This window comes from Schistosoma haematobium, chromosome 7 (genome assembly GCF_000699445.3).
Source record: "Schistosoma haematobium chromosome 7, whole genome shotgun sequence".
Taxonomy (NCBI): Eukaryota; Metazoa; Platyhelminthes; class Trematoda; order Strigeidida; family Schistosomatidae; genus Schistosoma; species Schistosoma haematobium.
Window position 1 is genome coordinate 6,889,869 of NC_067202.1, and position 17,673 is coordinate 6,907,541.

Below are 17,673 nucleotides of genomic sequence, written 5' to 3' on the forward strand. Positions count from 1 at the left end.
TGTGAAATGAAATTTAATATGATCATTCATTAAAATGAATTGATGTAAAGATGATCAATTTTAATGTTTATAGAAAAGAAAAGGTGGGTAGGAATATTTGAATCTATCTTTCGTGTTAGCTAATACTTGTCCTACTCACTGTCTTCTCGCAGTATTACTGTTATTTACGAAATTGAGAAGACGAAAAGCGAATGTTATGCGCTTTAACCGGGTTGGTGAACACGGAGAGTCCGCCTAGGGGGGTTGGAAAACCCTCATTCCAAACCAATGGTGCACATGGGCTCCAGTATCCTGAAGGAACAAATGGAGTATGAACCTATTGTTAGTTACTGGCTAATATGGGACTGCATCTCCTGAGGTTGGTCAACTGCATTGTGGATCAGACCTTTAGGTCGAAGGTTCAGGGTGTGACCCCCTGAGAAAACCACCTGCTTCAGTTTAGGCACCCGGGCAGTATCACAGCCCTCACACAAATCGAATGATTTATGTGGCACATATCTATTTGATGCCTCTTTGTACCAATATTTATTTATTTAAATAAATAAATAAAATAAAATACTTGTCATCAGTTCATTCCTGAGAAAATAGATGTTCTAATACACTGGGTCAATCAAACATAGGCTTAGTAAGAAGTGAGAAATGCTGACAAGTGCATACTATTAATCATGATTTGATTTAACTTTCTGTACGAACAGATATGCATTATCGGTTAAAAATATTGCTCAATCATCTGAAATTACATATACAGTATTCGATATTTGTTATAAGCAGTCAGTATTTTATTTTAGCAAGTGTAACTTCTATATTACTTATTTCATATTTGAATAAATCTATGAGTAGTGTAGTTATTAACAACTAAAGTCATGTTTCTGTTTTAAATAATCACATTTCGGTAACACAACAACAATGGCAGATGTCAATTGAGTGATATCATAGAGTAGATAAACAGATTTAAAAAGAGTCAATCACAGTGGATTGGTATCAAATGTAGAAGTATTTGGAATTATATAAAAAAATTGAGTGGTTGTTAATTCATTGTTCGAATGTTGCACACAAATGCTATGTTACAACCGAGATTGAGGAGATGTTGTCCTGCCTCGGGAAATTTCTTATACAGACACTAATAGATAGCATCTGTCAAAAAGTTAAGCTGACTATCATCAAAATGGCTTGGTGTGTTTTTACGAAAATGAGAGAACGCAAAGAGAATATATGAGGTTTAATATGGATTGGTGGATACCGACGTTCCACCTATTATAAGGAGTTTGAAATTTTTTAATTCAAACAATTGGTGTTGATGGACTTCAGTATCTTAAAGAAGTGAAAGAAGTATGAACCTACGTTCGTTAACAGTGATCATGGTACTGAATCTATCGATGTTGTTTCATTCTTTTGCGGATTAGAATTCTAATCTAAAGACTTGAAAATTAGCCCCACAAGAAAGTTACCCGTTTAGGCCTAAGTGTCCGAAAGGTATTCAAGCTCAAACACATATGTATAAATAAATAGTTACTAAGACGATGTACTCTTCGTTATCCATACAAACAATATTTATAATTACCTACATAGAATTCTGCGTTCATTAAGATAGGTAGCAACTATTTGTCTGTACAATGAGTAATACATCTATTCATGTTTAGTTATAGTATCTGACAGTATATTTAATGAATATAATCTTCTGGTAACTATTTAGTGACCCTTTATCTGACTCCAGAATGGATTGTTATTGAAATACATATGTCGGTCATCTTCGTATATAAACATCATCAGAATGGGTTTTGTGGAGTTTTAGAAATTTCACAGGTTGAAATCATGAGTCAATTGAAGCTAGACCACCATGGAGAACCTGGAAGCACTGGACGGCCGTTTTGTCCTAGTATGGGACTCCTCAGCAGTGCGCATCCACGATTGGTTGAAGTTAAACATTAACACCGTTGAATGCCGGCTCAGTGGTCTAGTGGTTAAGTGCTCGCGCGCGAAGCCAGTAGGTCCTGGGTTCGGGATCGTAGATGCGCACTGCTGAGGAGTCCCATACTAAGACGAAACGGCCGTCCAGTGCTTCCAGGTTTTCCATGTTGGTCTAGCTTCAACTGACTCATGATTTCAACCTGTGAAATATAATCATCAGCTTAAATCGCGTAGGTGAATAACGGAATTAAATAATTGGAATAAGAGAATGGATTTTTGGATATGTATATTTTGTACACTCACTGGTCTGAACAGGAAATGAGATAAAGCGAATACAAGAGAGTGAAGAGAAATGACGCGCAGTGGGAAAGGTGTGTGAGCCAACTCTGTTTAATCAAGCGTCAATCAATATTTATAGCCAGATTAAAATAGGTTACAGACATGTGATGAATAGAATAAGAAGTGTACACACACAAACATTTATATAAAAACAGTCAGGGTTGATAAGTGAATAATTAAAAAGTTCAGAATGTGTGACTCAAGAAGAATGAATAGAATTGGCCTGTCCGGAATATAGAATAAGCTATGTGGGCTCAATATAGTAACCGACACTACAACTATTTAAATAGTAATGCCCTGTAACAAGTTAAACTGATTATTTTTCCAAATATTTGTATTTTATGAAAGAAATCAAAAATTATCTAATCTGATGTTCAATTTTTAATGGCCTACTCACAAAAATGTTTTCGTCTCAACCTATTCTTTAAACTCTTCAATACATGGATGCATTGAAACACATGGATGAAAATGATTCATGGAAAAAGCTCAGTTACATTGTGTGAATATTTTTTAACTACTCATATTAGTTTACAGTAGTATATATACTTTAAAAACAATTTAATCAATTATTCAACCAAATTTTTTTGTTGAAAATTACTGAACATTTATTTACTTACATTGATAAGTACAGTCAATGCAGAGATTCCATCCTTTGACAAATTACATGATGTTAAATTGAGAGTTGAAATATTTGAGACATGACGTAAAACTCGGCAAATTTCTTTGAAGAGATTGAATGAGAAATAAAACACCCATAATTATTTGATTAATGTCAAATAAAAATCTGTTATATAACACTTGAATTTCACTCAGGTCATAGCTGATTCCAATCACAAATACATGATTTATATATATATATATATATATATATATATATATATATATATATATATATATATATATATATATAGGATGAATATCATAAACCTCATATACGAGTCCATTGATTCCACAAACTTCTCATGTTATAGAGTTATTGTGTAATGAACAAAGACTCAGGTGAGGATAATCAATTTATTATTTAATATAAATTAAAGAGTCCTTTCGGAAAATGTTTTTAGCCTGGTGATTCAGCTAGATTCTTGAATTAGTAGCTTAGTAAGTTTTTCAGTGTAATGTTAGAGCAAACTGTTGGAAAAGAGACTGCTTGGCGAGAATCTAACTTATGGACGACCTTTGAATGAATCTTAAGTAACCTTGAGAAATATTAGCCAATCAGCAAATAGTCGGTATAGAGTAAAAATATGTTATACGAAACCAAGGAAATAAAGTGGATACACTTCTTATACATGGTTCAAAAACTTGTCAAGGTTAGAAAGAGGTTCAGAGGTCCTAAAATCCTAATGCATGCAGTAGAGGAAACCATCCATATGGCTATAGAATAGTCGGCCTCTGGAGCCATGATAAAGTCTCAAAAACTCTTTCAGCCTCGACCACATAGCTTCAGTAATGTTTATATGCACTCCGGTTGTTGAGTGCACAAAATGCTACTTGCGGACAAAGACACGATGCATATAACCAAGCCCATGTAGGAGTCCGTGAGCTCTCCAAACATCCGTATATATTGTAGTACCTGGCTGCAGCCAGTGTTACGGGTGCTTTTATTATCCATTTCGCAATAATCGTCGTAATTATATATGGGGTTTTCATCACGAACTGACATCAGCTATAATACCAGAAATTTATTTAGCCAAATGGATGAAAGACTTTCGTGTTAAAATCCGAGATCTGTTATCTTATACCCGATTGGTTCATCCACAAATTATAGTCTCGCCGTTTTATTTGTTATAGCTGCTCAATTATCACGTTTTGTACAAAATTCCATGTGAACCGATCGTACGTTAGCATTAAGCACTGAAGTTGGCTCCGTAACCTGGAAATCTCTAAAACTCCTCTGATTGGCTCGTCCATAAAGTAGAGTCTCGCCGATTGATTATAGGGAAATACTTTTACATTGAATATTTGTTTAATGAATGATAATATTATTGATAAACTACTTGAGTTAAAGCATTGTAGTCAACAAGAACACGAGTGGGGATAATCGAATGCACTAGACACGCAATTACAGAGTATCTCAATAAAATCTGAGAACCATATAGTAAATAGTTAATGTGCAAAATATCAATCCATTGTCTCAGATTTCATTGTTCATGCATTTTCATACCAATTGCATTCCGTTCCCATTCTTTCCTTCTCGATCTTCTACTGAAATACATTCTATGCCTGACCACCGTCTTATACTACCTATGTGAATATAAATAACCCACATCACAGTCCTATCGGACAAGGTTTTTTCAAAATTAGAAATGACTTACTTCATTAACCACATATGACATTTTGAATGTATCTTATAAATTCACTAAAACAAAATATTCATTGTTAATATTTAACAAAAACTATCCTAAATTGACTATTTAAACAATGGTTTTATCTAAACATTTAACCTACCTTCAAGACCATCATCATTTATGGAAGAACCTTCAAATGACAAATGTTTCAATGTACGATTTTTTCTAATACCCTACACCGAAAAAAAACAAACGAATTTCATAATCTTCAAAAACTGTTATTAATTAAGAATTCTCTTTAAAGTAAAGAGTTTATCATCACTTGTATTGTTTATTGTTGAATATATATTCTATAAAGGTGCTGCTTCAAAGTGCAGACTACCTGTTGAAAGCCTATATGATCATCATAACCAACAGTTGTAGGATTTTGTTGAAACAGGTCATAAATTACTGCAATGGTGCAGATGTATTTACTCATTTCCTTCGCTTGTGTTTAGTCTGAGGTGTAAACAGTGTTACAAAATTCTTAGGATATGATGAAATATTGTTCAACACTACTCTGTTCCCAATGTTTCTCTATTCGATTTCAACTAACGATGAAAAATATATGCTTAAATGGTTAATTTTCTGGAAATATTTCACTTGAGCAGAACACTATCATTCATCATACTAATGGTTGAGTCTGATATTGTTAGTCTAATAAGAGAAGTGTATCGTAATTGTCTTTTCGTCTTTCTATTTACAAAATACTGTCATTAAAATTTAACCTCTGCTTTTTCAGTCCGTTCTTTTCTCTAGAATTGATTTTACTGGGTAAATTCATCGCATACAAATATTATGGAGTTGAATGTATGTATTATTTGATGAACTGTTGGCTCGTATCTAGCATACCCATTTTATTCGCATTCAAAGTTTGCTACTTAATTATTTTTCAGTAGGCAAAAATGTTCTACATAAATTAATAATAATATTAATAATTAATAATAGAGACGAAACTTTCGAATGTTGAAATCAATGAATGGAATGGTGATCGACTGATAAAGTCAATGATATGATGTGTGTTCGAGTAGTGATAGATCTCAAGGACGAATTACTGACTGAAGCCGTAAAGTGAATTAAAGTTAACAAGAAGACCACTGACTAACAAAATCACTTATGTTTATACACAGAATATTAACACAAAATAAACATGTATCATAGTAAATAATTTTGTTTTTAATGAAAAACTAACGATACTACCTACTTCACAAATTTGTAATAAACCTGTTTTACTGATTGGAAGATTCTGCAATTCTAAAAATGTTAATTTTTCTGTAACACATGAACAGTGACGTAATGCTTTGCATAAATTTAATAAAAGTTTTGAACTGGATAGTAAAATTGGTGGACGTCGTCGATTGGTTGAAGTTGAACTGTCTAGATAATGGGAAAACAATAACATCTGTAAATGTATCTTAATAAAATTAGTGTTAGTCTGACAAAAGTATGTAATGTTATCAATCAGTCATAATCAACTTAGAGCCTGGTAAAGTATGCATTGTTACAAGCTGCCGTACCGTATAAGCATTTCAAGATGAATAGAGAAAGAGTTTGATGTTAGATAGAAGAGGAATATAGGACCTGTATTTCGTCCTGTTTGGAACTTGTCAGCTGGATGTACCTCTATCTTAGTGCCAATGTTCACATCGAGACTCGGACCCAGTACTAGCTCCAAATGTTTAACGCGTTGTCTATTTAGCTACTGAGTTCAATTAATCACTTGCTTGTGCAACAGAGTTAAGTTTAATTCATTTGCATTAGTTGTTTAGATCATCAAGTAGGTTAAAAGGAATATTACAATCCATAACATCAAAGAAAAGATACAAACGGCCTATACGAACAGTGAAAGAGATTGAAATAATATGGTCATTCAGTCATAGATATTGACATTTGCACAAATATGCAGTTAGTTTACGGTATCATTACTTCACAGCAATACGATAAGAGATAGAGTAAAATTAAGAAAATGAAAAGTGCGGAAAAGAAGTTAATATTAACTTTGTAATAAAGTTTAAAAATGAAATTAAAGGATGAAAATTACGGAAAAGCAATAAAGTAAAGATTTAAGGGAAGATAGAAAGTAAAAGCAGCTGAATCCCAGTGACGGATTTTAGATAATCACTCAATGCTTCTAACTATACATTATGACCATTGAGTGGGTCCCAACTAAAAAGTCTGTATTTACCAAGATGCATTATATTGACAGTTAATAGCTTTTATAAACTGATCCCTGGTTTTTATCTACTCGCTTAAAAATCTTTTTTTTAATCTACTGCCGGCCGAATTTACACTGAACGCTGATATGGACGATGGACAAAGAATAGTTAGTATTATGCCTAAACCACTTTATGTGACAAAGATTTCTACTCTATTCAGTCAGGCTATTTTTACCTAATAACTTACTCATAATTCCAGTATTATTCACTTAACAGCCCCAACTTTTTTCGAGGGATGTTTCAAAGACAATTACAAGAATATACTTGTAGTTTACACTGTCTTACATTAGTGGTCGTAAATCTGACTACAATTAGATCATATGAATGATTGTTATTGAAATGACTGCTATCGAAATAAACATATCGCCAATCTTGGTATATAATTATCGACTTAACTCGCGTTGATGAATAACGAAATTAAGTAAGTCAAACACGAGGACAGATTTTTGAATATGTATATCTCGTACAATCGTCGATCGGAAAGCGAAGCAAAGCGAAAGGATACGAGTGAGACAACTCAATATAGCCAAGCGTGAATCGATATTTATAATCAGACAAAAATAAGTTGCAGACATGTGATGAGTAAGATATGAAATGCACACACATACGCTTACATAAAAACAACCAAGGTTGATTTAAATTAGATGAATTGAGGATATCAATAGAATGAAGGGAGCGCATTCAGTCTGTTTGTGAATAGTCCCACCATAAAGGTCAACAGTGGGATGGAGATATATACACCTAACGAGTCTCAAATAACATGAAAAGCATGTCCTAAATTCTAATGCTGGCCCTAATTCATCCGTTTCTAAATACTTATGACATGCTGAGTTGAAAACCAATGAAAGTCAATCAGTACTTAATAACTACTTCATTCTCGTTAGGGATCTATCAGCGCTGTAGTTCATCTGGAGCTAGCTGATGATAAAAATTGCTTTCGATTTGAACAATAGAGGTAAATATTTGAGGAGTTAACTTATACAATAGAGTTTCATGTGTGTTATCTCGGTGGTTAATAGAAGGTAAGTTTCTCTAAAATGGTGTTGACCTGAATATTAGGAAATGAAAAGTTATTAACTGGAATGAATATGTGTATACGAGTGATGGAGCTATGATGAGTAGAAGTATTTGAGTTATATACCGACTAAAAATTCCCGGAATAGTGATATTTAAGGCACGTAGAACTTACTTATTTACACTTGTTACCCCTCGTGGAGGAGCATAGGCAGCCCACTAGCACTCTCCATCCAACCCTATCCTGGACAATTTTTTCCACTTGCTATTCATCTTTTTCATGTCTGTTTTCAATTTCCGACGTAGCGTGTTCTTTGGTCTACCACTTTCCCGTTTCCCTTCAGTATTCCAAGTTAGCGCTTGCCTCATGATGAAGTTTGGTGATTTCCGTAATGCATGTTTTATCCACTTCCAACGTCTTTTCTCAATTTTCTCTTCAGCTGGAAGTTAGTTTGTTCTCTCCCACAGTAGACTGTTGCTGATGAAATCCAACCAACGGATAATGAGTATCTTGAGTGGACAACTGTTTATAAATACTTGCACATTTTCAATGATGGTTGTGGTAATTCTCGAAGTTTCAGCTCCATACAGTAGGACTGTCTTGACGTTTGAACTAAAGATTGTGACTTTGATACTGATTGACAGTTGTTTTGAATTCCATATGTTCTTCAACTGTAGGAATGCTGTTCTTGCTTAGCCAATCCTCCACTTTACCTCTGCATCAGATCCTACTTCTTTATCGGTGATGCTGAGAAAATATGTAGAAGTTTCCACCGCTTCCAGAGCTTTTCCATCGAGCGTGATTGGGTTGGTGTTCTCCATGTTGTTTTCGAAAATCACGGGTTTTCCCTCATGTATATGGAGACCTACTGCTGCTGAGGCTGCTGCTACACTGGTTGTCTTCATCTACCTGTGTCGGTATGTATGGGGTGGAGTAATTAGGCCATCTGCGAAGTCAGAATCGTCTGGCTGCACACAATTTGTCCACTGTATGCCATGCTCCCCCTGCGATGTGGAAGTCTTCATAATCCAGTCAACCACCAGAAGAAAGAGAAAGAGGTAGAGTTAGCATTGGTCCTCACTTGGAATGCACCTGTCAACTGTACTCCATGAATAGCTTTGAAGTGTAGTCAGTCGTATGAATTTCGGATGGTGTTGACGATCTTCTAAGATACACCACAGTTCCGAAAATTTTTCCATAAGGTTCTATCCACACCGTCTTATGCTTTCTTATAGTCTGTGAAGTTGATGTATAGTGACGCGTTCCACTCAACTGATTACTCAACAATGATCCGTAGTGTTGCAATATTGTCTGTGCATAACCGATCCTTACAGAATTCAGCCTGTTGATCTCGAAGTTGGGCGTCTACTGAGTCTCTCATCTGGTTCAGCAACACTCTGTTCAGAACGTTTCCTGATACCGATGGTAGTGTGATGCCTCTGCAGTTCTCACATTTGCTTAGATCTCCTTTCTTTGGTACCTTGATGAGGTGTCCTTCTTTCCAGTCTGTCGGTGGCACTTGTTCTTCTTCCCAAATCTTCCTGAATAAAAGTGGAGCATGCTTGCAGTTACTTCTATGTCTAACATCAGCGCTCCAGCTGGTGTATTGTCAGGTTCTACTGCTTTTCTGCTCTTGATTTGTCTGATAGCCATCCTGATTTCTTCGATCGCTGATGGAGTGACATCTATAGGAAGGTCTATGTGTGCTGCTTCTATGTCCGGTGGATTTAATGAAGCTGGTCTATTCAAGAGTTTTTCGAAGTATTTTACCCATCTGGATCTCTGTTCTTAAATCTCGGTAATTGACTTGCCTTATTTGTCCTTGATCGGTCTCTCTGGTTTGCTATATTTCCCTGCTATTTTCTGTGTTGTGTCTTAGATTTCCTTCTGCTGCAGCTTTTTCCACTCTCATTGCTAGGTCTCTAACGTATTTCTGTTTGTCAGCTCTAATGCTTCTCTTCACTTGCTTGTTTGTTTTTGTGTATTCAGCTTACGCCTTGACATTCACTGTTCTTATTCGGCTGTTGTTGATTGCCGTCTTCTTCTTGCTTTCATGAATCTTATCCACGGTTTCGAAAGAGATTCATTCTTTATGATAATGCTTCTTGCGGCTCAGCACTTCCTTACACGTTGAGGTTAATGCTTCTATGATCGTTTTCCAGCTGTTCTCCATAGTAGTTTCCTGTTCTTTGGGTAGATCGTGTAAGGCGTGGAACCTGTTGTTGAGAGTTATCTTGAGTTTGTTAGTATCTCGTAAGAAGACCGTAGTAAACCTTTGTAATGCTGTTTCCCAGGCTGTCCAGTGTCTCTTTAGTTTCGGTTTCCTTTTGGCGACCACCAGGTAGATGATGATCTGAAGCTATGTCAGCTCCTCTCCTGGTTCTCACATCTTTCATTTTCCTTTTGAATTTTTTTACTGGTGCAAATATGATCGATCTGGTTCTCCGTGATGTGATCCGGCGAGACCCATGTAGCTTTGTGTATGCGTTTGTGTGGGAATATTTTGCCACCTATAACCAATTTGTTGAAGGTATATAGGTTTGCGAATCTCTCCCCGTTTTCGTTTCGCTCTCCCAGTCCATGTCGTCCAATGATATTTTCATACCCGGGATTGTCCATTCCGACTTTAGCGTTCAGGTCTTCCATCATGATGGTGAGATTCTTTCTTGGGCACTTCGCTATGACTGATTTCAGCTTAGAGTAGAACTGATCTTTATCGTCTTCGTTGCTATCATTGGTGGGTGCATAACACCGAATAACATTGATTGTGATTCCCTCCTTCTTTGTTTTGAAAGATGCTTTCATGATCTTGGATCTATGAGATTCTTTGGACAGTATCAGAGTAACTCCCTAAGTGTGTGGAGCACTTTTCTCCACGCAACCAAAGTACTGCAGCATCTCTCTCGAACCTAATTTTTTTCTGTCCAGATTAGTTCTAATGGGTTTCGATGATTCCGAGTACTATCAAATTGTATCCCCTAATTTCCGTAGTAATTTGACTGATTCTCCCGGTCTTTTACATTGTCCGGACATCCCATGTACCTGTGTTAATTGTTGCTCCGGTTGTTAGAAGGTGTATCGACCTCGTGACTTCCAAAGAATTTCGGCTTTCATCATGAGGCGTCATAATTCTTCCTCCAACTACCAAGGCAGAGCTTTGGTGGTTTAATTTATTTATTCAGGTTGGCGTCTTTTAGTAAAAGTTATTTTACTGTATGGGGTTGCCGACCACATGCCCAGCCCTCCTCCTCTACCTGAGCCTGAGACTGGCAGTAACTCCAGAAGCGCTAGAGGCGGAGTTATGTAGAAATAGATGAACACAAATAAACATATTATGCATGGACTTTGTAATCCATGGACAATCAAGTACAAAGGAATAATTAGTTCGTACAAATACCACAACGGCGTTACTTTTAATATTAGTGTTCTGAAATTTGGTTCGAAGTCAATCATTTCTCAGACTCGCAGTTAGCATGACAGTGTCCTGTACAACAGAATTTATTTAAAAACTATAAAAGCAAATGAGATTAACTTAGAAGTTAATTGCCTTTCACGTTAGATTGAAATGTTTCATTAAGGTTAATATTTAGCATTTTAATACCTTGAGGGGGTTGCTTTGAGTTTAAGATGGTTGAAGTAATCAATACCAAGCTCAAACTCCCTGGTAGTCATCAGGAATATTGTCATCAATCTTTTGGGCAACATGAAATTGTTAGGAAGTGAAGACGTATGTAAAGAATTTCCTTTACAGATTACTATGAAGTGGTATGAACAATACGTCTACAACCTTCCAACAGTTATTTCAGAGTGTACAGCTTTTACTAGAAGTAACAGGGCCGGATCACTCTAGTAGATATTTACGAAATCTAGTTAGTGAAACTAGGCAAGTCAGCATCGAGCTGTGCAGTAAAGTAGTGACTACCCTCAAACGACTGAATTTAACTACACATCGATGGGTAAACAAAATAAGAGTATGTAAAACGCAAAAAGCCATTTTAACACCCTTTAATTAAAAATAAATATCGAACTAACAAGCAGGAAATAGAAAAACAATAGATCGAACAGATAATTCAAAAATGAATGCTCACCTGAAACGCTATTATACTGATAGAAACTTCTGACTGCAATGAAATGCAGGCTTTTATTGATTTTAATAGCATCAAAAACTGGATCCCACTCTTGAGTCCTTTAAGTAGTTGTGAATAGACAAACTTTGTCTCACTTTATTCTATCTGCACTTATGTCGAGAACTCCATTATTAACATGGCTTGTGATTACAGAGAGCGGGGAGCAATTTCGCAGCGCACACAGATTTTCATAATATTTTCTGAAATCATAAGCGCCAGCTTGACGTTCCTTTACAGTTGGTATCATTAGAACGAGTCACAAATTTGCGTGATTCTGAGGTGTTTCGCAACTTTAGTTGCTGGTATATTTATTTTTTGTCTGAGGATATGAATCTTAAGGATTTAAGTGTATTAGCAAGAGTCTGAGGGATTAAAATAACATGATGAAACCACAAGCAACTACTCAGTAAACTCACTACATGAAACCAAATTTATCAATAGATACAATAATCAGTAGCTAGTAATGTGCAAATGTGCTATACAAGCAAGCCAGGAGACGAAGTGAAAAGGTGGAAGATAATAGTTTCAAATGTCGTACAGTTTACCTTTTTTAATTAGTGCACTCAAGGTCGCAACGCAATTTAGAAAGTAAAACAAAATCCAACCCTTTCAAAGGTATAAAAAATGTGTCGAGTTTGATTCGATCATTCTAAAACTTTTGTATACATTCGTCACCAGGTAACAGTCGGCGCTTTTAAGCTGACTAATAATTTGTCATAAACGTTTAGCACGTTCCTAATATAGCATGAGATTTGTTGTGTACTTTCCTGAAAATACTGCCTGTAGTTGCTATCTTCACATCTGCAAACACTTGTTGACATTAATTAACGTGGTGGACACAGCAGACTAGATACTGTGAAGCGCTACAGGTCCGTCCGAAATAGGTGTCTAAACAAAATCCGAGCAGTTCAGCGACTATTGATAAGCACTTTGCAAAATCTGTAGTCAAATAGCTGAGAAAACTGTCCTGATACAGAAAAAGAACACACGATAAAATTAAAACCTTATTTCAAAACCGAGTACATCTCAAATGACAGAGGGAGAACAGAACAAAGGAGAGGATAGTTTTCATTCGGAATCCTCTTCTAGATGAAAGTTTGGACCCAAATACAAAGTCACAAAATCGGATGCTCATTGAGAACTTTCACCAAAACAACGTACTAAAAGCCCTCAGCACTTTAGACACGGGAGAATCAATGGATGGTCTACAGTCCAAAATCGTGAGACAAATTGCTTGCGATAGTGCTAAATACGATATTCATTGTCACTCGGTCAAGTTGAGTTACCTACGAACTGGAAGGGTGCAATTCATAAGGCAGGATTAAGACAACTTCCATCAAATTACAAACTTATCAGCCTCACTAGTATCTTGGTTAAAATACTGGACAGAATAATCAGAAAGTCATGAATGATATTCTTGGAAACAAATAACTTATTAAACAGCGAACAATATGGTTTCAGAAAAAGGTTGTCTGTACAGTAAACCTCCGTATATCAAAAAAATTGACAGGGTGGAAAACCAGTGGGTGTTGACTGTGTAGACCGTGGAAAATATTTGATAAGATGCCGGATAATAGACTCCTCTTGAGACTGGAAAATCTGGCAATTGACGGACCTCTCCTGCAGTAAATTAATTATTTCGTTTTAGGTCATGGTCAGAAAGTTAGAGTAAATTCCAGTTGCTCTTAGTGGATAGTAGTAATATGTGAAGTACCATAAAGCTCTGTTTTAGGTTCTTTACTGTACGCAGATAAATTCCCAAGCATAGTTGAGTCCTTAATACCATATTACGTTGATGGTGAAAAAATTTGGTGAGCGATAAGGATGGGTCCTAGATGTATTTACATGTCACGCGTACTTATATGTTCTGGTTAGCTGGTCTAGTATTCATAACCCTTACTTGCTCGTGCCTGTTAACCCTTGAGGAGGAACATAGGTCGCCGAGCAGTATTCTTTATCAAGCTTTGTCCTGAACAATCCTTTCCGATTGTTTCCACTTACTATTCAACCTTTCGACGTCTACTCCCGATTCTCGACGCAATGGGTTCCTTGGTCATCTTTTCCGTTTTCATTCTGGATTCCAAGTTAGCGCCTGTTTTATAATGCAGTTTGATGACTTCCTGAATATATGATCTTCCCATTTCTAACGTCGTTTGGCAATTTCCTATTCATTTGGGAGCTGGTTTATTTTCTCCCATAGTAGGTTGTTGGTGATGGTTTCGGTCAGCGGACATTGTGTATCTTATGTAGACAGCTGCATACAAATACTTGTTCTTTCTTGGTGATCGTTGTAGTAGTTCTCAAAGTTTCAGCTTCGTACCATAGGACTGTTCTGATGTTTATATTGGTGGTTCTGACATTGATGGTAGTTGACAGTTGTTTTGAGTTCCATATGTTCTTCAACCGTGAAAATAATCTACCTATACTTGCCTTTACGTCAGCATTGGATCCTCCTTGTTCATAGATGATACTGACCAGGTATGTGAAGGTTTCTACAGTTTCCGGAGCTTCTCTGCCGGTTGCTCTTCCAGGGTTCTTGCTGGTCCCAATCGAAAGTAAAGGAGGAGCATTGGACACGGTGTCGATAACTATGTCTCCTAAAAAAACTGGATTGGTGAACAAACGCTCACCAGAATAAACTATTTGAAATATTTAAAATCTGCCCTCTGGGTTGAAGAATTTTTATTCGGAAGAATTACAATGCCTCACGGTCAAAGTCGAGATTCTTCGGAGATCATGTGACTCAAGCTCCTTCTAACAAACAAAGTAACATTCGATATAGCTACATGGGATGCCTGGATGATGACAATACGCATCTATAGTGAGATAAAAACCTGAAAGCTCCGTCCAGGCTGCAAGCTCCTGTTCAAAGTGACTCAAATACCATGAAAAAGATACAGAGGGTCGTTACTTGTGTAATTCCAGTGTTAACCTTACACAGAGCGGCCTGAGAAGCTAGATCTTTTTTCCCTGCCCTACCGCAGATTAGGTCATCTGATTTTGATACATAGAATAGCAATGAGTGATTACGAACCTCATATGTCCACTCGTTTTCCTCTTACCAGATCAAAATAACTGAGAGGACATAGCACAGGGACAGAAAGGTCAATGACAAAACGATATACGTGGCATACAGACTTTCACATTGGGTCATCAATACTTGAAACTTGTTACCCGGTGAAGTGTTGACCCCCTCTACGATTAAAGACCAGACATTCACAGAAGCTTACGAGAGAAGAACGAATACATGACTTATGTCTTCATACCTCAATACACAAGTCTAAATCGAAAATCAAACCCGAATCTGTTGGTGGAAAAGTGGCATATCAGCCACATAAGATATTCCACATGCCAGTCCTTTTTGCTATCGCAGTGGCCAAATGTTAAGTTGTTGAAGTCCGGTTTATGACCCGATGTTTCGGATATCATCTTTATGAACAATTATCAAAATATGGGGGGAGAATGAACAGGTCGAGAAGTAATTTACATATGTGCCAAGTATGTGAATTTACGTTTATGAAACAAACTATTGGTCTACTGTGCTAATAAACAGTGACGTTTTCGTAAAATTGTCTTGATGCTTGGCATTAAAAACTAGAGCGTTCTCCCGGGATAGATTAGGAAATAGCATTATCAGTGGGTCTTACAGAATTGAATGCATGATCAACCAGTGTGGATCTTGGAGACACTCTGTTTTCAGGTACTCTGAAATAATCTGGTGTTCATTGTTATCGTCTCGGTTGTGTGACGAGGTTTCAATTACGTCTGGTGAGTTAAGGTACGAAGTCAACGACCGCTTTCACGAATTAATGGTGTGATGTTAGCTCTGATGATTTGTACGGACGTCGTTCCTAAAAATGGTACTGCACCATGCTGACCAAATGCGAAGCATGGTGAACGAAAATACTGGGACTGTTGAGTGGTAGTACTGACGGTCAACACTGCAGTAGGGTCTTCGAAAATTTAAAAGACTCTGTGCCCGTAAAATTGTGAAAAACATACTTATAAAACGAGGCAGCCATGTTTTTAGTATGGGAGTCAGGTTTTCATATTTAATCATCGAGATTTATTTTACAAAACCCTGTGAAGTGCGCCAGAATGTAAGAAACGTATTGTGTTCATTAAAAAATACGTCCTAAAATGACGAGATTAGGTAAATAATCACTCATTGGCTCTGGAATTTGTGAATTTATACAAAACATATACTGTACTTATCACTCAATATTAGGACACATTAAACCAATAACACTGCTTTGCGAAGAACGCTATGAATGTCGACTAGTGTGACAATGCAAATTCTACAAGTACTTTTATCTCCCCCTGACCACAACTAAATTTCATGTCATCATTTCCGCTACCAACAACATGGCAGAAGAGGAGGAACACTATTTCAGACTAAAGGCAAGCGCAAAGTAGGGAGTCGAAAGAGTCCGTCACGAAATAACTAATGATTCCATGATGAACGCCTATTTAAAAAATCGGTGTGATAAATGATGAAGTAAACTGTCATGACCTAGCTCCTACTGATACGCATAGACCAAGTTAAATAAGCGAAACACCTTAAGGACAATAAGACTACTACTCCAGGCTTGAGGGCTGACCCAACACCGTCCGAATGCAAACGAAATAAAGGAACGTAAGACCTATGGTCACTTATCCATGGTCTTTATTATAATTCAAGCAGATTTAGATTAGATATAAACATACCATACTGCATCACACTATAAAATGAAAATAACGGTTCCACGCGATCAAGCCCAAAAGTGGCTGAACGTAGAGAAGACCGTAAATAATAGATTGGTAATAAACTAAGAACATTAGATCGTATAACGTTGGTAATGAAGCAATAGAAAGCCTTTCGTACCTGAAAGTAACCCTTGTCCTATTGATAAAAGAAGCCAACCTAGTAGTGAATAGGTGTTTATTTAGATCGTGGTACAGCCATAGTGGAGCGGCAGGTTGCCTGTCCATACATACAACACTTTCCAACATTAATATAAGATAATAGGAAATATAATGCCTATACGAAATATGGAAGTGAATGAATGCTTGAGCTCTATTGTTTTGACATAATTAGTTGCTCGAGGTCAAGTCTTAACTAATAAATCTAGGTCGTTACAAGCCTATGATAAACGAAATATATATAAAGATGCCATAGGTGTTCGGAGTTTGACAACACCTCTACACCTAACACCTTTATAATCATAGTATACTAACTCAGTCAAATTATAAGTCAGTGATGAAGGCCGGGTTCGAAGATATATTAAGAAAGCTATCGGTATATCGGGGATCGTTTAATCTAAGCTGGCTAACGACTGTAAGAGACGTGTAGCATGGTGATGACATACAGCATCCTCAACACTTTTGTACATCCCAATAAATATCTACTTAATCTAAGTGCTAACACAAACCTTAAGGGCAACGTTCAGAAACCAGAGCCACAACATGGCAGAACGGACTGCAGGAACATCTTCTACTCCCTAAGAGTAGTCGGATGCCGAAATTTGATGCCAGCTGAACTAGTTCAAGAGACTTCGCAGGAGTCCTTTAAGAGAAAACTTGACATATTCTCTAGGACTGAGGGCAGTATCTCTATTGTTTACAAATATCTTTATAGTTACCTTTATAGTTAGAAATACCTAGGTTCCATTCTGGCAGCATCTGTGATCCACTGTTTCTAAAAACGGAAACCCGTTAAGCGAAAGCTTCTTCTATTCTTTTCAGAGTCATTTGAACATTTT

General features: G+C 36.7%; 1 protein-coding gene across 2 annotated transcripts in view; it reads right to left on the reverse strand.

Moving 5' to 3' along the window:
- The window catches only part of CEP78_1 (Centrosomal protein of 78 kDa), an 83,602-nt gene extending 71,125 nt beyond the window's left edge, over positions 1-12,477 (reverse strand). Inside the window, exons 1-6 of one of the 2 annotated variants that reach the window (XM_051217892.1) lie at positions 12,349-12,477; positions 12,028-12,294; positions 11,894-11,991; positions 5,779-5,951; positions 4,696-4,768; positions 2,865-2,968 (exon numbers count right to left, since the gene is read on the reverse strand). In XM_051217892.1, the coding sequence (XP_051064324.1) occupies positions 2,865-2,968; positions 4,696-4,768; positions 5,779-5,951; positions 11,894-11,991; positions 12,028-12,179 (600 nt within the window). In that variant the 5' untranslated portion in view covers positions 12,180-12,294; positions 12,349-12,477. Of the gene's footprint in view, positions 1-2,864; positions 2,969-4,695; positions 4,769-5,778; positions 5,952-11,893; positions 11,992-12,027; positions 12,295-12,348 lie in introns of those variants that run through there. The other variant, XM_051217891.1, reaches the window with a different exon arrangement.
- Between the last annotated feature and the right edge of the window lie 5,196 nt (positions 12,478-17,673).